Raw genomic sequence first — 12,490 nt, 5'->3', positions numbered from 1 at the left:
CACGGTCAAGGTGGGGTTGCTGTTTGCCGCAAGCAGATAATAACGACGACTTTGTTACATGTTCGAGGTGTAAAAAGAATTTTCATTTAGCATGCATGTCTCTTGATGAGGCTCTGTTCGACACGAAAATGCGGACTGGTTGGAATTGCCCGGAATGTAATCGTAACACCTCTAAACCTGTAAAGCAGGATCACACGCCTGTTCGCAACGTTTCGAATATAAGAGGAAGTAAAAGACCGGCACTTCATTCCCCGCCCACCCAACAGATAAGTAGTATTTCTCGGGATGATTTACGCGAGCTAATAGAGGAGGTTATGGAGAAGAAGGTGGGTGAGATATTTTTGAAGATGGAGGATAGCGTTGGAAGGATTATTGACAGTAAGATAAAAGCGTTGGAAGAGGATATGACTGAAATTAAAAAGTTTGTGAGCTTTACAGACGACAAGTATGAAGACATGAAGAAGGATGTTGAGGTTTTTAAGCTTAGAATATCTGAATTGGAAGCTAAAAAGAAGACCTTGACTCCACGGTTAAAAATCTACATCGAATAATTGATCAAATGGAGCAACATTCGAGACAAAATAATGTTGAACTTCAATGTGTGCCGGAAAGCAAAAACGAAAACCTCCTAAAAATTGTCTGTGATCTGGGAAATACAGTCAAATGTCAGCTGAAGGAGGATGACATAGTAAACTGCACCCGCACTTCCAAGCAAAATCGTAGCTCTCCACGCCCTAGATCAATAGTTGTTCAGCTCTCTTCGCCAAGATTACGCGATGAGCTTCTTGCTGCGTGTATTAAATATAACAAAGGAAAACCTCTTCAAAGTAAACTGAATGCCGCATTACTGGGTTTTTCTGGGAATAGTGCTCCGTTCTACGTCTGTGAACACTTTTCCCCCACAAACAAGGCACTCCATGCAGCAGCTAGAAAAGTGGCAAAGGAGTTTAGATATAAATATGTTTGGATTCGAAATGGCCGAGTTTTTCTAAGGAAAAACGACGAGACTGAGTGCATTCTGGTAAAGAGTTTGGACATGTTAAAAAAGATAAAATGAATTAAGTTTTTCCTTATTTTAGTTTATATCCGTACTATTATGATTTATTTTCTTGTGGAGCTAGTATATTATTGTCAATTTAATTTTAGAATTCGATTTTATTAGTTTGTACTACCAAAATACACGAGGTCTGAGAACAAAGACACATGAATTTCTTCAGGGAGTGCTTTGTAATGACTACGACATAATTGTTCTTACAGAAACGTGGCTGAACGACTCGGTGTCTGACAGTGAGCTGTTTGACGAGAGGTATGTGGTTCATAGAAGAGATAGGAGTAGTGCTGAATTAATTCACAAAAAGGAGGGTGGGGGTGTTCTTGTGGCAGTTTCTAGACGAATAGTTTCCAAACGTATGATTAGTTGGGAATCTAAACTTGAAGACCTCTGGGTCATACTTGAAATTCCTACATCGCATACCTCGCGACGGGTAGCTCTCTGCGCAGTATACCTACCTCCTCCAGTGCATAGTTCTATGTTGAGTCACTTTGTTGATAATTGTGGTGTTGTGCTTGATAATTGTGATCGTCATTGTATTTTGGGTGACTTTAATCTAGCTAATATTAATTGGAGTTCGGTAGCGGACACTTCTTGTAATTTTAGAGTACCAGTTTTGTGTCAACCTCTGATTGATTTACTCAATGTATATGACCTTAAACAATATAACAAAGTACTTAATAAATCAGACAGAATTCTTGACCTCGTATTGTCTAATTTGCCTAATTGTATGGTTCGTCCGAGTCCTTCTGCGTTCTGTATCATTGACCAGCTACACCCTGCTTTAGACGTGGAATTCTCATTTGTCGAGCAGCCCAGACTCCCATTTAACCATCAAACATTTAAATTTAACTTCTACAAGGCCGATTTCATGAATATTGGTATAGAGCTTGGAAAATGTAACTGGGCAGAAATATTTGGGAAGAGCAATGATGTGAATAACATACTCGTAAAATTTTATAATACTATCGGTACCATAATTGAGAAATATGTTCCTAAACATAAAGTTAAAAAATCACAATACCCGGCCTGGTTTGATCGTAACTTAAAAAGATGTTTAAAAGAAAAATATAATGTTAGGTGTCGTTTCCGAAAATATAAAAATCCAATGGATGAATTGGAGCTGAGGCTATTAAATTCACGTTGCACTCGTTTGGCCGTTTTGTCTTACAATAAATACATTAGTGAGTCTGAAAAAAATATTTCGAAGAACCCTAAACACTTCTGGTCATATGTTAAAGCTAAACGCGGAGGTACTAGTTCCTATCCTACAAGTATAACTGATGGCTTTGTAGTTACCTCAGACGGTGTGAAAATTTGTGAAATGTTTGCATCACACTTTGCATCTGCATATAAAAACAGTAGTCTCCGAAAGTCTGATCGTAGGGATTCTTTGGATTACAACGTGGGTAGCAGTCAAAATTTAACAATACCTCTTATAAATGGTGGTGCTTTACTGAGAAAGCTTAAAAGTCTTGATGAGGGCAAGGGTGCAGGCCCGGACGGGATCCCACCCATCTTCTTAAAAAGATGTGCTACATACTTGGTTGAGCCTTTACTGCTAATATTTAATATGTCCTTACAAACGGGAGAGTTTCCCACAGAATGGAAGAAAGCAAGAGTGGTCCCAGTTCACAAGGCTAATGACGAAAATATTATATCAAACTATCGGCCCATTTCTATTTTGTCAACACTAGCTAAGGTATTAGAGTCGCTTGTATGCCCTTTTATACAACGTCACTTTAAGCAAAGTTTATGCAATCATCAACATGGCTTTGTTCAATCTCGTTCGGTTTGTACTAATTTAGTGGATCTCACAGAAAACTTAACAGAGGCTTTGGATTCTCATAATCAGGTAGACGTTGTATATACCGATTTCAGTAAAGCTTTTGATTGTTTACCCCATGATATATTGATAAGGAAAATTTCTGCTTACGGAATTTTTGGGAATTTACTGGAATGGATAAGGTCTTACTTGGAAAATCGTACATTTTCCGTGGTGATTAATGGATTTCATTCTAAATCACGGAAGATAACTTCCGGTGTACCACAGGGCTCTCATCTGGGACCAATCTTGTTCACTATATTTGTTAATGATATACCTTCTGTCGTTAGATTTTCTCAAACTTATATGTATGCTGATGATCTAAAAATAGCTAAAGTGATACATTCTGAGCGGGATTCCGTGTTGCTACAGAGAGACCTCGACGAGTTGGTCAATTGGTGTTTGCGCAATGAAATGGAGCTTAACACTAAAAAGTGTTTTTTCGTACAGTTCGGCCGTAGGAGAAACTTTGTCACGTTCCAATACCATATTGCTCACAATAGCATCGCGGAACTTGAGCAGATCCGTGACTTGGGTGTACTATTCGACAAAAAATTGACATTCGTACCACATACTGAACAAATTGTAAATCGGGCTTCAAAAATGTTGGGGTTTTTGCTGAGGAATGCTGCGGGGTTGCGTTGTAATAGGGTTCGGATACTGTTATATAATTCTCTTGTGCGCAGCATCTTGGAGTATTGTTCGGTGGTCTGGAGGCCTCACTATGCGACTCATTCTCTACAGATTGAACGTGTGCAAAAAAGGTTTTTAAACTACCTTTTGTTTGCAAACGGGTTGTCAAAAAGGAAAATGCGGTCTTATCGTGAACGGCTGAAGTACTTCAGGATGATTTCCTTAGATGAACGTAGAAAGCGCTTGGACCTGTTTTTTGCTTCCAAAATTTTCACTAATGAGATTGATTGCCCTCAGCTATTACATAAATTTAACATACGTGTACCAATAAGGCCTCCTCGTTACAAAATAACTCCCTTATATCCACCACCTCGAAAAACTGTGTTCGGATCAAACTCCCCCGTTTCCAGACTTAGCAAGCTGGTTAATGATTACAGCGACGTATTTGATATTTATGACGACTCAACGAAAAGAATTCGGTCACTGTTAAACACCTTACCTCGGTCACCTTAAAATTGTATTTGTCCGTCTTATGGTTCACTTTTAGTTTTTAATTTAATCTTTTCATTGTTTATTTAATTTTTTTTTTTTTTTTTGTAACTTTACCTTTTTTTAATTTTTGTTTTTGTTTTTACTGCGGCTCGCGCTGGGAGGTCTAATTTAGATAGTAATTAAGCATGATGTATCTACCTATAAATGTTTGTCACACCTAGTTTTAAGTTATGTGTACCTATTGTATATTTTTCTTACGTATGTGATGATGTGAACAAATGTTGGTGGATCAAATAAATAAATAAATAAATAAATAAATAAATAAATGAATTAATAATTGTAAAAATAGCAAAATTGACGAGAAGTAAGCAAATTTTAGAGATCTGGCTCAGTTAATGTTTTCAAATGATAACTAGCAACCATCTGTACAAAGTTCGAATTCATTTTGGTTTCTAGTATTTGAGATTATTTTTTTAAATGAATTAATAACTGTAAAAATAGAAAAATTGATAAAAATTTAGCAATTTTAGAGGTCTGGCTCAGTTAATGTTGTCAAATGATAACTAGCAACCATCTGTACAAAGTTCGAATTCATTTTGGTTTCTAGTATTTGAGATTATTTTTTTAAATGAATTAATAAATGTAAAAAATAGCAAAATTGACGAGAAGTTAGCAAATTTTAGAGATCTGGCTTAGTTAATGTTTTCAAATTATAACTAGCAACCATCTGTACAAAGTTCGAAATCATTTTGGTTTCTAGTATTTGAGATTATTTTTTTAAATGAATTAGTAACTGTAAAAATAGCAAAATTGATAAGAATTTAGCAATTTTAGAGGTCTGGCTCAGTTAATGTTGTCAAATGATAACTAGCAACCATCTGTACAAAGTTCGAATTCATTTTGGTTTCTAGTATTTGAGATTATTTTTTTAAATGAATTAATAACTGTAAAAATAGCAAAATTGATAAAAATTTAGCAATTTTAGAGGTCTGGCTTAGTTAATGTTTTCAAATTATAACTAGCAACCATCTGTACAAAGTTCGAAATCATTTTGGTTTCTAGTATTTGAGATTATTTTTTTAAATGAATTAATAACTGTAAAAATAGCAAAATTGATGACAAGGTAGCAAATTTTAGAGATTTGGTTCACTTAATGTTTTCAAATAATAACTAGGAACCATCTGTACAATTTTCGAATTTATTTACGGTTTTAGTATTTGAGATTATTTTTTTAATTGAATTAATAACTGTAAAAAATAGCAAAATTGACGAGAAGTTAGCAAATTTTAGAGATCTGGTTCACTTAATGTTTTCAAATAATAACTAGGAACCATCTGTACAAAGTTCGAAATCATTTTGGTTTCCAGTATTTGAGATTATTTTTTTAAATGAATTAATAAATGTAAAAAATAGCAAAATTGCGAGAAGTAAGCAAATTTTAGAGATCTGGCTTAGTTAATGTTTTCAAATTATAACTAGCAACCATCTGTATAAAGTTCGAATTCATTTTGGTTTCTAGTATTTGAGATTATTTTTTTAAATGAATTAATAACTGTAAAATAGCAAAATTGATGACAAGGTAGCAAATTTTAGAGATTTGGTTCACTTAATGTTTTCAAATAATAACTAGAAACCATCTGTACAAAGTTCGAAATCATTTTGGTTTCCAGTATTTGAGATTATTTTTTTAAATGAATTAATAAATGTAAAAATAGCAAAATTGACGAGAAGTAAGCAAATTTTAGAGATCTGGCTTAGTTAATGTTTTCAAATTATAACTAGCAACCATCTGTACAATTTTCGAATTTATTTACGGTTTTAGTATTTGAGATTATTTTTTTAATTGAATTAATAACTGTAAAAAATAGCAAAATTGACGAGAAGTTAGCAAATTTTAGAGATCTGGTTCACTTAATGTTTTCAAATAATAACTAGGAACCATCTGTACAAAGTTCGAAATCATTTTGGTTTCTAGTATTTGAGATTATTTTTTTAAATGAATTAATAACTGTAAAAATAGCAAAATTGATAAAAAATTAGCAATTTTAGAGGTCTGGCTCAGTTAATGTTGTCAAATGATATCTAGAAACCATCTGTACAAAGTTCGAAATCATTTTGGTTTCTAGTATTTGAGATTATTTTTTTAAATGAATTAATAAATGTAAAAAATAGCAAAATTGACGAGAAGTTAGCAAATTTTAGAGATCTGGCTTAGTTAATGTTTTCAAATTATAACTAGCAACCATCTGTACAAAGTTCGAAATCATTTTGGTTTCTAGTATTTGAGATTATTTTTTTAAATGAATTAATAACTGTAAAAATAGCAAAATTGATGACAAGGTAGCAAATTTTAGAGATTTGATTCACTTAATGTTTTCAAATAATAACTAGGAACCATCTGTACAATTTTCGAATTTATTTACGGTTTTAGTATTTGAGATTATTTTTTTAATTGAATTAATAACTGTAAAAAATAGCAAAATTGACGAGAAGTTAGCAAATTTTAGAGATCTGGTTCACTTAATGTTTTCAAATAATAACTAGGAACCATCTGTACAAAGTTCGAAATCATTTTGGTTTCCAGTATTTGAGATTATTTTTTTAAATGAATTAATAAATGTAAAAAATAGCAAAATTGCGAGAAGTAAGCAAATTTTAGAGATCTGGCTTAGTTATTGTTTTCAAATTATAACTAGCAACCATCTGTACAAAGTTCGAATTCATTTTGGTTTCTAGTATTTGAGATTATTTTTTTAAATGAATTAATAACTGTAAAAATAGCAAAATTGATGACAAGGTAGCAAATTTTAGAGATTTGGTTCACTTAATGTTTTCAAATAATAACTAGGAACCATCTGTACAAAGTTCGAAATCATTTTGGTTTCCAGTATTTGAGATTATTTTTTTAAATGAATTAATAAATGTAAAAATAGCAAAATTGACGAGAAGTAAGCAAATTTTAGAGATCTGGCTTAGTTAATGTTTTCAAATTATAACTAGCAACCATCTGTACAATTTTCGAATTTATTTACGGTTTTAGTATTTGAGATTATTTTTTTAATTGAATTAATAACTGTAAAAAATAGCAAAATTGACGAGAAGTTAGCAAATTTTAGAGATCTGGTTCACTTAAGGTTTTCAAATAATAACTAGGAACCATCTGTACAAAGTTCGAAATCATTTTGGTTTCTAGTATTTGAGATTATTTTTTTAAATGAATTAATAACTGTAAAAATAGCAAAATTGATAAAAAATTAGCAATTTTAGAGGTCTGGCTCAGTTAATGTTGTCAAATGATAACTAGCAACCATCTGTACAAAGTTCGAATTCATTTTGGTTTCTAGTATTTGAGATTATTTTTTTAAATGAATTAATAACTGTAAAAATAGCAAAATTGATAAAAATTTAGCAATTTTAGAGGTCTGGCTCAGTTAATGTTGTCAAATGATAACTAGCAACCATCTGTACAAAGTTCGAAATCATTTTGGTTTCTAGTATTTGAGATTATTTTTTTAAATGAATTAATAACTGTAAAAATAGCAAAATTGATGACAAGGTAGCAAATTTTAGAGGTCTGGCTCAGCTAATGTTATCAAATAATAACTAACAACCATCTGTACAATTTTCGAATTTATTTACGGTTTTAGTATTTGAGATTATTTTTTTAAATGAATTAATAACTGTAAAAAATAGCAAAATTGACGAGAAGTTAGCAAATTTTAGAAATCTGGTTCAGTTAATTTTTTTAGGTCTGGCTCAGTTAATGTTGTCAAATGATAACTAGCAACCATCTGTACAAAGTTCGAATTCATTTTGGTTTCTAGTATTTGAGATTATTTTTTTAAATGAATTAATAACTGTAAAAATAGCAAAATTGATAAAAATTTAGCAATTTTAGAGGTCTGGCTCAGTTAATGTTGTCAAATGATAACTAGCAACCATCTGTACAAAGTTCGAATTCATTTTGGTTTCTAGTATTTGAGATTATTTTTTTAAATGAATTAATAACTGTAAAAATAGCAAAATTGATAAAAATTTAGCAATTTTAGAGGTCTGGCTCAGTTAATGTTGTCAAATGATAACTAGCAACCATCTGTACAAAGTTCGAAATCATTTTGGCTTCCAGTATTTGAGATTATTTTTTTAAATGAATTAATAAATGTAAAAAATAGCAAAATTGACGAGAAGTAAGCAAATTTTAGAGATCTGGCTTAGTTAATGTTTTCAAATTATAACTAGCAACCATCTGTACAATTTTCGAATTTATTTACGGTTTTAGTATTTGAGATTATTTTTTTAATTGAATTAATAACTGTAAAAAAATAGCAAAATTGACGAGAAGTAAGCAAATTTTAGAGATCTGGCTTAGTTAATGTTTTCAAATTATAACTAGCAACCATCTGTACAAAGTTCGAAATCATTTTGGTTTCTAGTATTTGAGATTATTTTTTTAAATGAATTAATAACTGTAAAAATAGCAAAATTGATGACAAGGTAGTAAATTTTAGAGATTTGGTTCACTTAATGTTTTCAAATAATAACTAGCAATCATCTGTACAATTTTCGAATTTATTTACGGTTTTAGTATTTGAGAATATTTTTTTAATTGAATTAATAACTGTAAAAAATAGCAAAATTGACGAGAAGTTAGCAAATTTTAGAAATCTGGTTCAGTAAATGTTTTCAAATAATAACTAGGAACCATCTGTACAAAGTTCGAAATCATTTTGGTTTCCAGTATTTGAGATTATTTTTTTAAATGAATTAATAACTGTAAAAATAGCAAAATTGATAAAAATTTAGCAATTTTAGAGGTCTGGCTCAGTTAATGTTGTCAAATGATAACTAGCAACCATCTGTACAAAGTTCGAATTCATTTTGGTTTCTAGTATTTGAGATTATTTTTTTAAATGAATTAATAAATGTAAAAAATAGCAAAATTGACGAGAAGTTAGCAAATTTTAGAGATCTGGCTTAGTTAATGTTTTCAAATAATAACTAGGAACCATCTGTACAAAGTTCGAAATCATTTTGGTTTCCAGTATTTGAGATTATTTTTTTAAATGAATTAATAACTGTAAAAATAGCAAAATTGACGAGAAGTAAGCAAATTTTAGAGATCTGGCTTAGTTAATGTTTTCAAATTATAACTAGCAACCATCTGTACAATTTTCGAATTTATTTACGGTTTTAGTATTTGAGATTATTTTTTTAATTGAATTAATAACTGTAAAAAATAGCAAAATTGACGAGAAGTTAGCAAATTTTAGAGATCTGGTTCACTTAATGTTTTCAAATAATAACTAGGAACCATCTGTACAAAGTTCGAAATCATTTTGGTTTCTAGTATTTGAGATTATTTTTTTAAATGAATTAATAACTGTAAAAATAGCAAAATTGATAAAAATTTAGCAATTTTAGAGGTCTGGCTCAGTTGATGTTGTCAAATGATAACTAGCAACCATCTGTACAAAAATCGAAATCATTTTGGTTTCTAGTATTTGAGATTATTTTTTTAAATGAATTAATAAATGTAAAAATAGCAAAATTGATAAAAATTTAGCAATTTTAGAGGTCTGGCTCAGTTAATGTTGTCAAATGATAACTAGCAACCATCTGTACAAAGTTCGAAATCATTTTGGTTTCTAGTATTTGAGATTATTTTTTTAAATGAATTAATAACTGTAAAAATAGCAAAATTGATTAAAATTTAGCAATTTTAGAGGTCTGGCTCAGTTAATGTTGTCAAATGATAACTAGCAACCATCTGTACAAAGTTCGAATTCATTTTGGTTTCTAGTATTTGAGATTATTTTTTTAAATGAATTAATAAATGTAAAAAATAGCAAAATTGACGAGAAGTAAGCAAATTTTAGAGATCTGGCTTAGTTAATGTTTTCAAATTATAACTAGCAACCATCTGTACAAAGTTCGAAATCATTTTGGTTTCTAGTATTTGAGATTATTTTTTTAAATGAATTAATAACTGTAAAAATAGCAAAATTGATGACAAGGTAGCAAATTTTAGAGATTTGGTTCACTTAATGTTTTCAAATAATAACTAGGAACCATCTGTACAAAGTTCGAAATCATTTTGGTTTCCAGTATTTGAGATTATTTTTTTAAATGAATTAATAACTGTAAAAAATAGCAAAATTGACGAGAAGTTAGCAAATTTTAGAAATCTGGTTCAGTAAATGTTTTCAAATAATAACTAGGAACCATCTGTACAAAGTTCGAAATCATTTTGGTTTCTAGTATTTGAGATTATTTTTTTAAATGAATTAATAACTGTAAAAAATAGCAAAATTGACGAGAAGTTAGCAAATTTTAGAAATCTGGTTCAGTAAATGTTTTCAAATAACAACTAGGAACCATCTGTACAAAGTTCGAAATCAGTTTGGTTTCTAGTATTTGAGATTATTTTTTTAAATGAATTAATAACTGTAAAAATAGCAAAATTGATAAAAATTTAGCAATTTTAGAGGTCTGGCTCAGTTAATGTTGTCAAATGATAACTAGCAACCATCTGTACAAAGTTCGAATTCATTTTGGTTTCTAGTATTTGAGATTATTTTTTTAAATGAATTAATAACTGTAAAAATAGCAAAATTGACGAGAAGTAAGCAAATTTTAGAGATCTGGCTTAGTTAATGTTTTCAAATTATAACTAGCAACCATCTGTACAATTTTCGAATTTATTTACGGTTTTAGTATTTGAGATTATTTTTTTAATTGAATTAATAACTGTAAAAAATAGCAAAATTGACGAGAAGTTAGCAAATTTTAGAGATCTGGTTCACTTAATGTTTTCAAATAATAACTAGGAACCATCTGTACAAAGTTCGAAATCATTTTGGTTTCTAGTATTTGAGATTATTTTTTTAAATGAATTAATAACTGTAAAAATAGCAAAATTGATAAAAATTTAGCAATTTTAGAGGTCTGGCTCAGTTAATGTTGTCAAATGATAACTAGCAACCATCTGTACAAAGTTCGAAATCATTTTGGTTTCTAGTATTTGAGATTATTTTTTTAAATGAATTAATAAATGTAAAAAATAGCAAAATTGACGAGAAGTTAGCAAATTTTAGAGATCTGGTTCACTTAATGTTTTCAAATAATAACTAGGAACCATCTGTACAAAGTTCGAAATCATTTTGGTTTCTAGTATTTGAGATTATTTTTTTAAATGAATTAATAACTAAAAAATAGCAAAATTGATAAAAATTTAGCAATTTTAGAGGTCTGGCTCAGTTGATGTTGTCAAATGATAACTAGCAACCATCTGTACAAAAATCGAAATCATTTTGGTTTCTAGTATTTGAGATTATTTTTTTAAATGAATTAATAAATGTAAAAATAGCAAAATTGATAAAAATTTAGCAATTTTAGAGGTCTGGCTCAGTTAATGTTGTCAAATGATAACTAGCAACCATCTGTACAAAGTTCGAAATCATTTTGGTTTCTAGTATTTGAGATTATTTTTTTAAATGAATTAATAACTGTAAAAATAGCAAAATTGATTAAAATTTAGCAATTTTAGAGGTCTGGCTCAGTTAATGTTGTCAAATGATAACTAGCAACCATCTGTACAAAGTTCGAATTCATTTTGGTTTCTAGTATTTGAGATTATTTTTTTAAATGAATTAATAAATGTAAAAAATAGCAAAATTGACGAGAAGTAAGCAAATTTTAGAGATCTGGCTTAGTTAATGTTTTCAAATTATAACTAGCAACCATCTGTACAAAGTTCGAAATCATTTTGGTTTCTAGTATTTGAGATTATTTTTTTAAATGAATTAATAACTGTAAAAATAGCAAAATTGATGACAAGGTAGCAAATTTTAGAGATTTGGTTCACTTAATGTTTTCAAATAATAACTAGGAACCATCTGTACAAAGTTCGAAATCATTTTGGTTTCCAGTATTTGAGATTATTTTTTTAAATGAATTAATAACTGTAAAAAATAGCAAAATTGACGAGAAGTTAGCAAATTTTAGAAATCTGGTTCAGTAAATGTTTTCAAATAATAACTAGGAACCATCTGTACAAAGTTCGAAATCATTTTGGTTTCTAGTATTTGAGATTATTTTTTTAAATGAATTAATAACTGTAAAAAAATAGCAAAATTGACGAGAAGTTAGCAAATTTTAGAAATCTGGTTCAGTAAATGTTTTCAAATAACAACTAGGAACCATCTGTACAAAGTTCGAAATCAGTTTGGTTTCTAGTATTTGAGATTATTTTTTTAAATGAATTAATAACTGTAAAAATAGCAAAATTGATAAAAATTTAGCAATTTTAGAGGTCTGGCTCAGTTAATGTTGTCAAATGATAACTAGCAACCATCTGTACAAAGTTCGAATTCATTTTGGTTTCTAGTATTTGAGATTATTTTTTTAAATGAATTAATAACTGTAAAAATAGCAAAATTGATTAAAATTTAGCAATTTTAGAGGTCTGGCTCAGTTAATGTTGTCAAATG

At 29.6% G+C, this 12,490-nt stretch overlaps 1 protein-coding gene across 1 annotated transcript; it reads left to right on the top strand.

Moving 5' to 3' along the window:
* The first annotated feature begins 559 nt into the window (after window positions 1–559).
* Window positions 560–3,625, top strand: LOC125075471. Its single transcript, XM_047687187.1, has 3 exons — window positions 560–1,021; window positions 1,218–3,461; window positions 3,563–3,625. Exons 1-3 carry the CDS (start codon window positions 560–562, stop codon window positions 3,623–3,625), a joined length of 2,769 nt encoding a protein of 922 aa, XP_047543143.1.
* The last annotated feature ends 8,865 nt before the right edge of the window (window positions 3,626–12,490 follow it).

Source organism: Vanessa atalanta, chromosome W (genome assembly GCF_905147765.1).
Source record: "Vanessa atalanta chromosome W, ilVanAtal1.2, whole genome shotgun sequence".
NCBI classification, from domain to species: domain Eukaryota; kingdom Metazoa; phylum Arthropoda; class Insecta; order Lepidoptera; family Nymphalidae; genus Vanessa; species Vanessa atalanta.
Note: the sequence above shows the minus strand (reverse complement) of the source record. Positions and strands in the feature narration are given on the sequence as shown.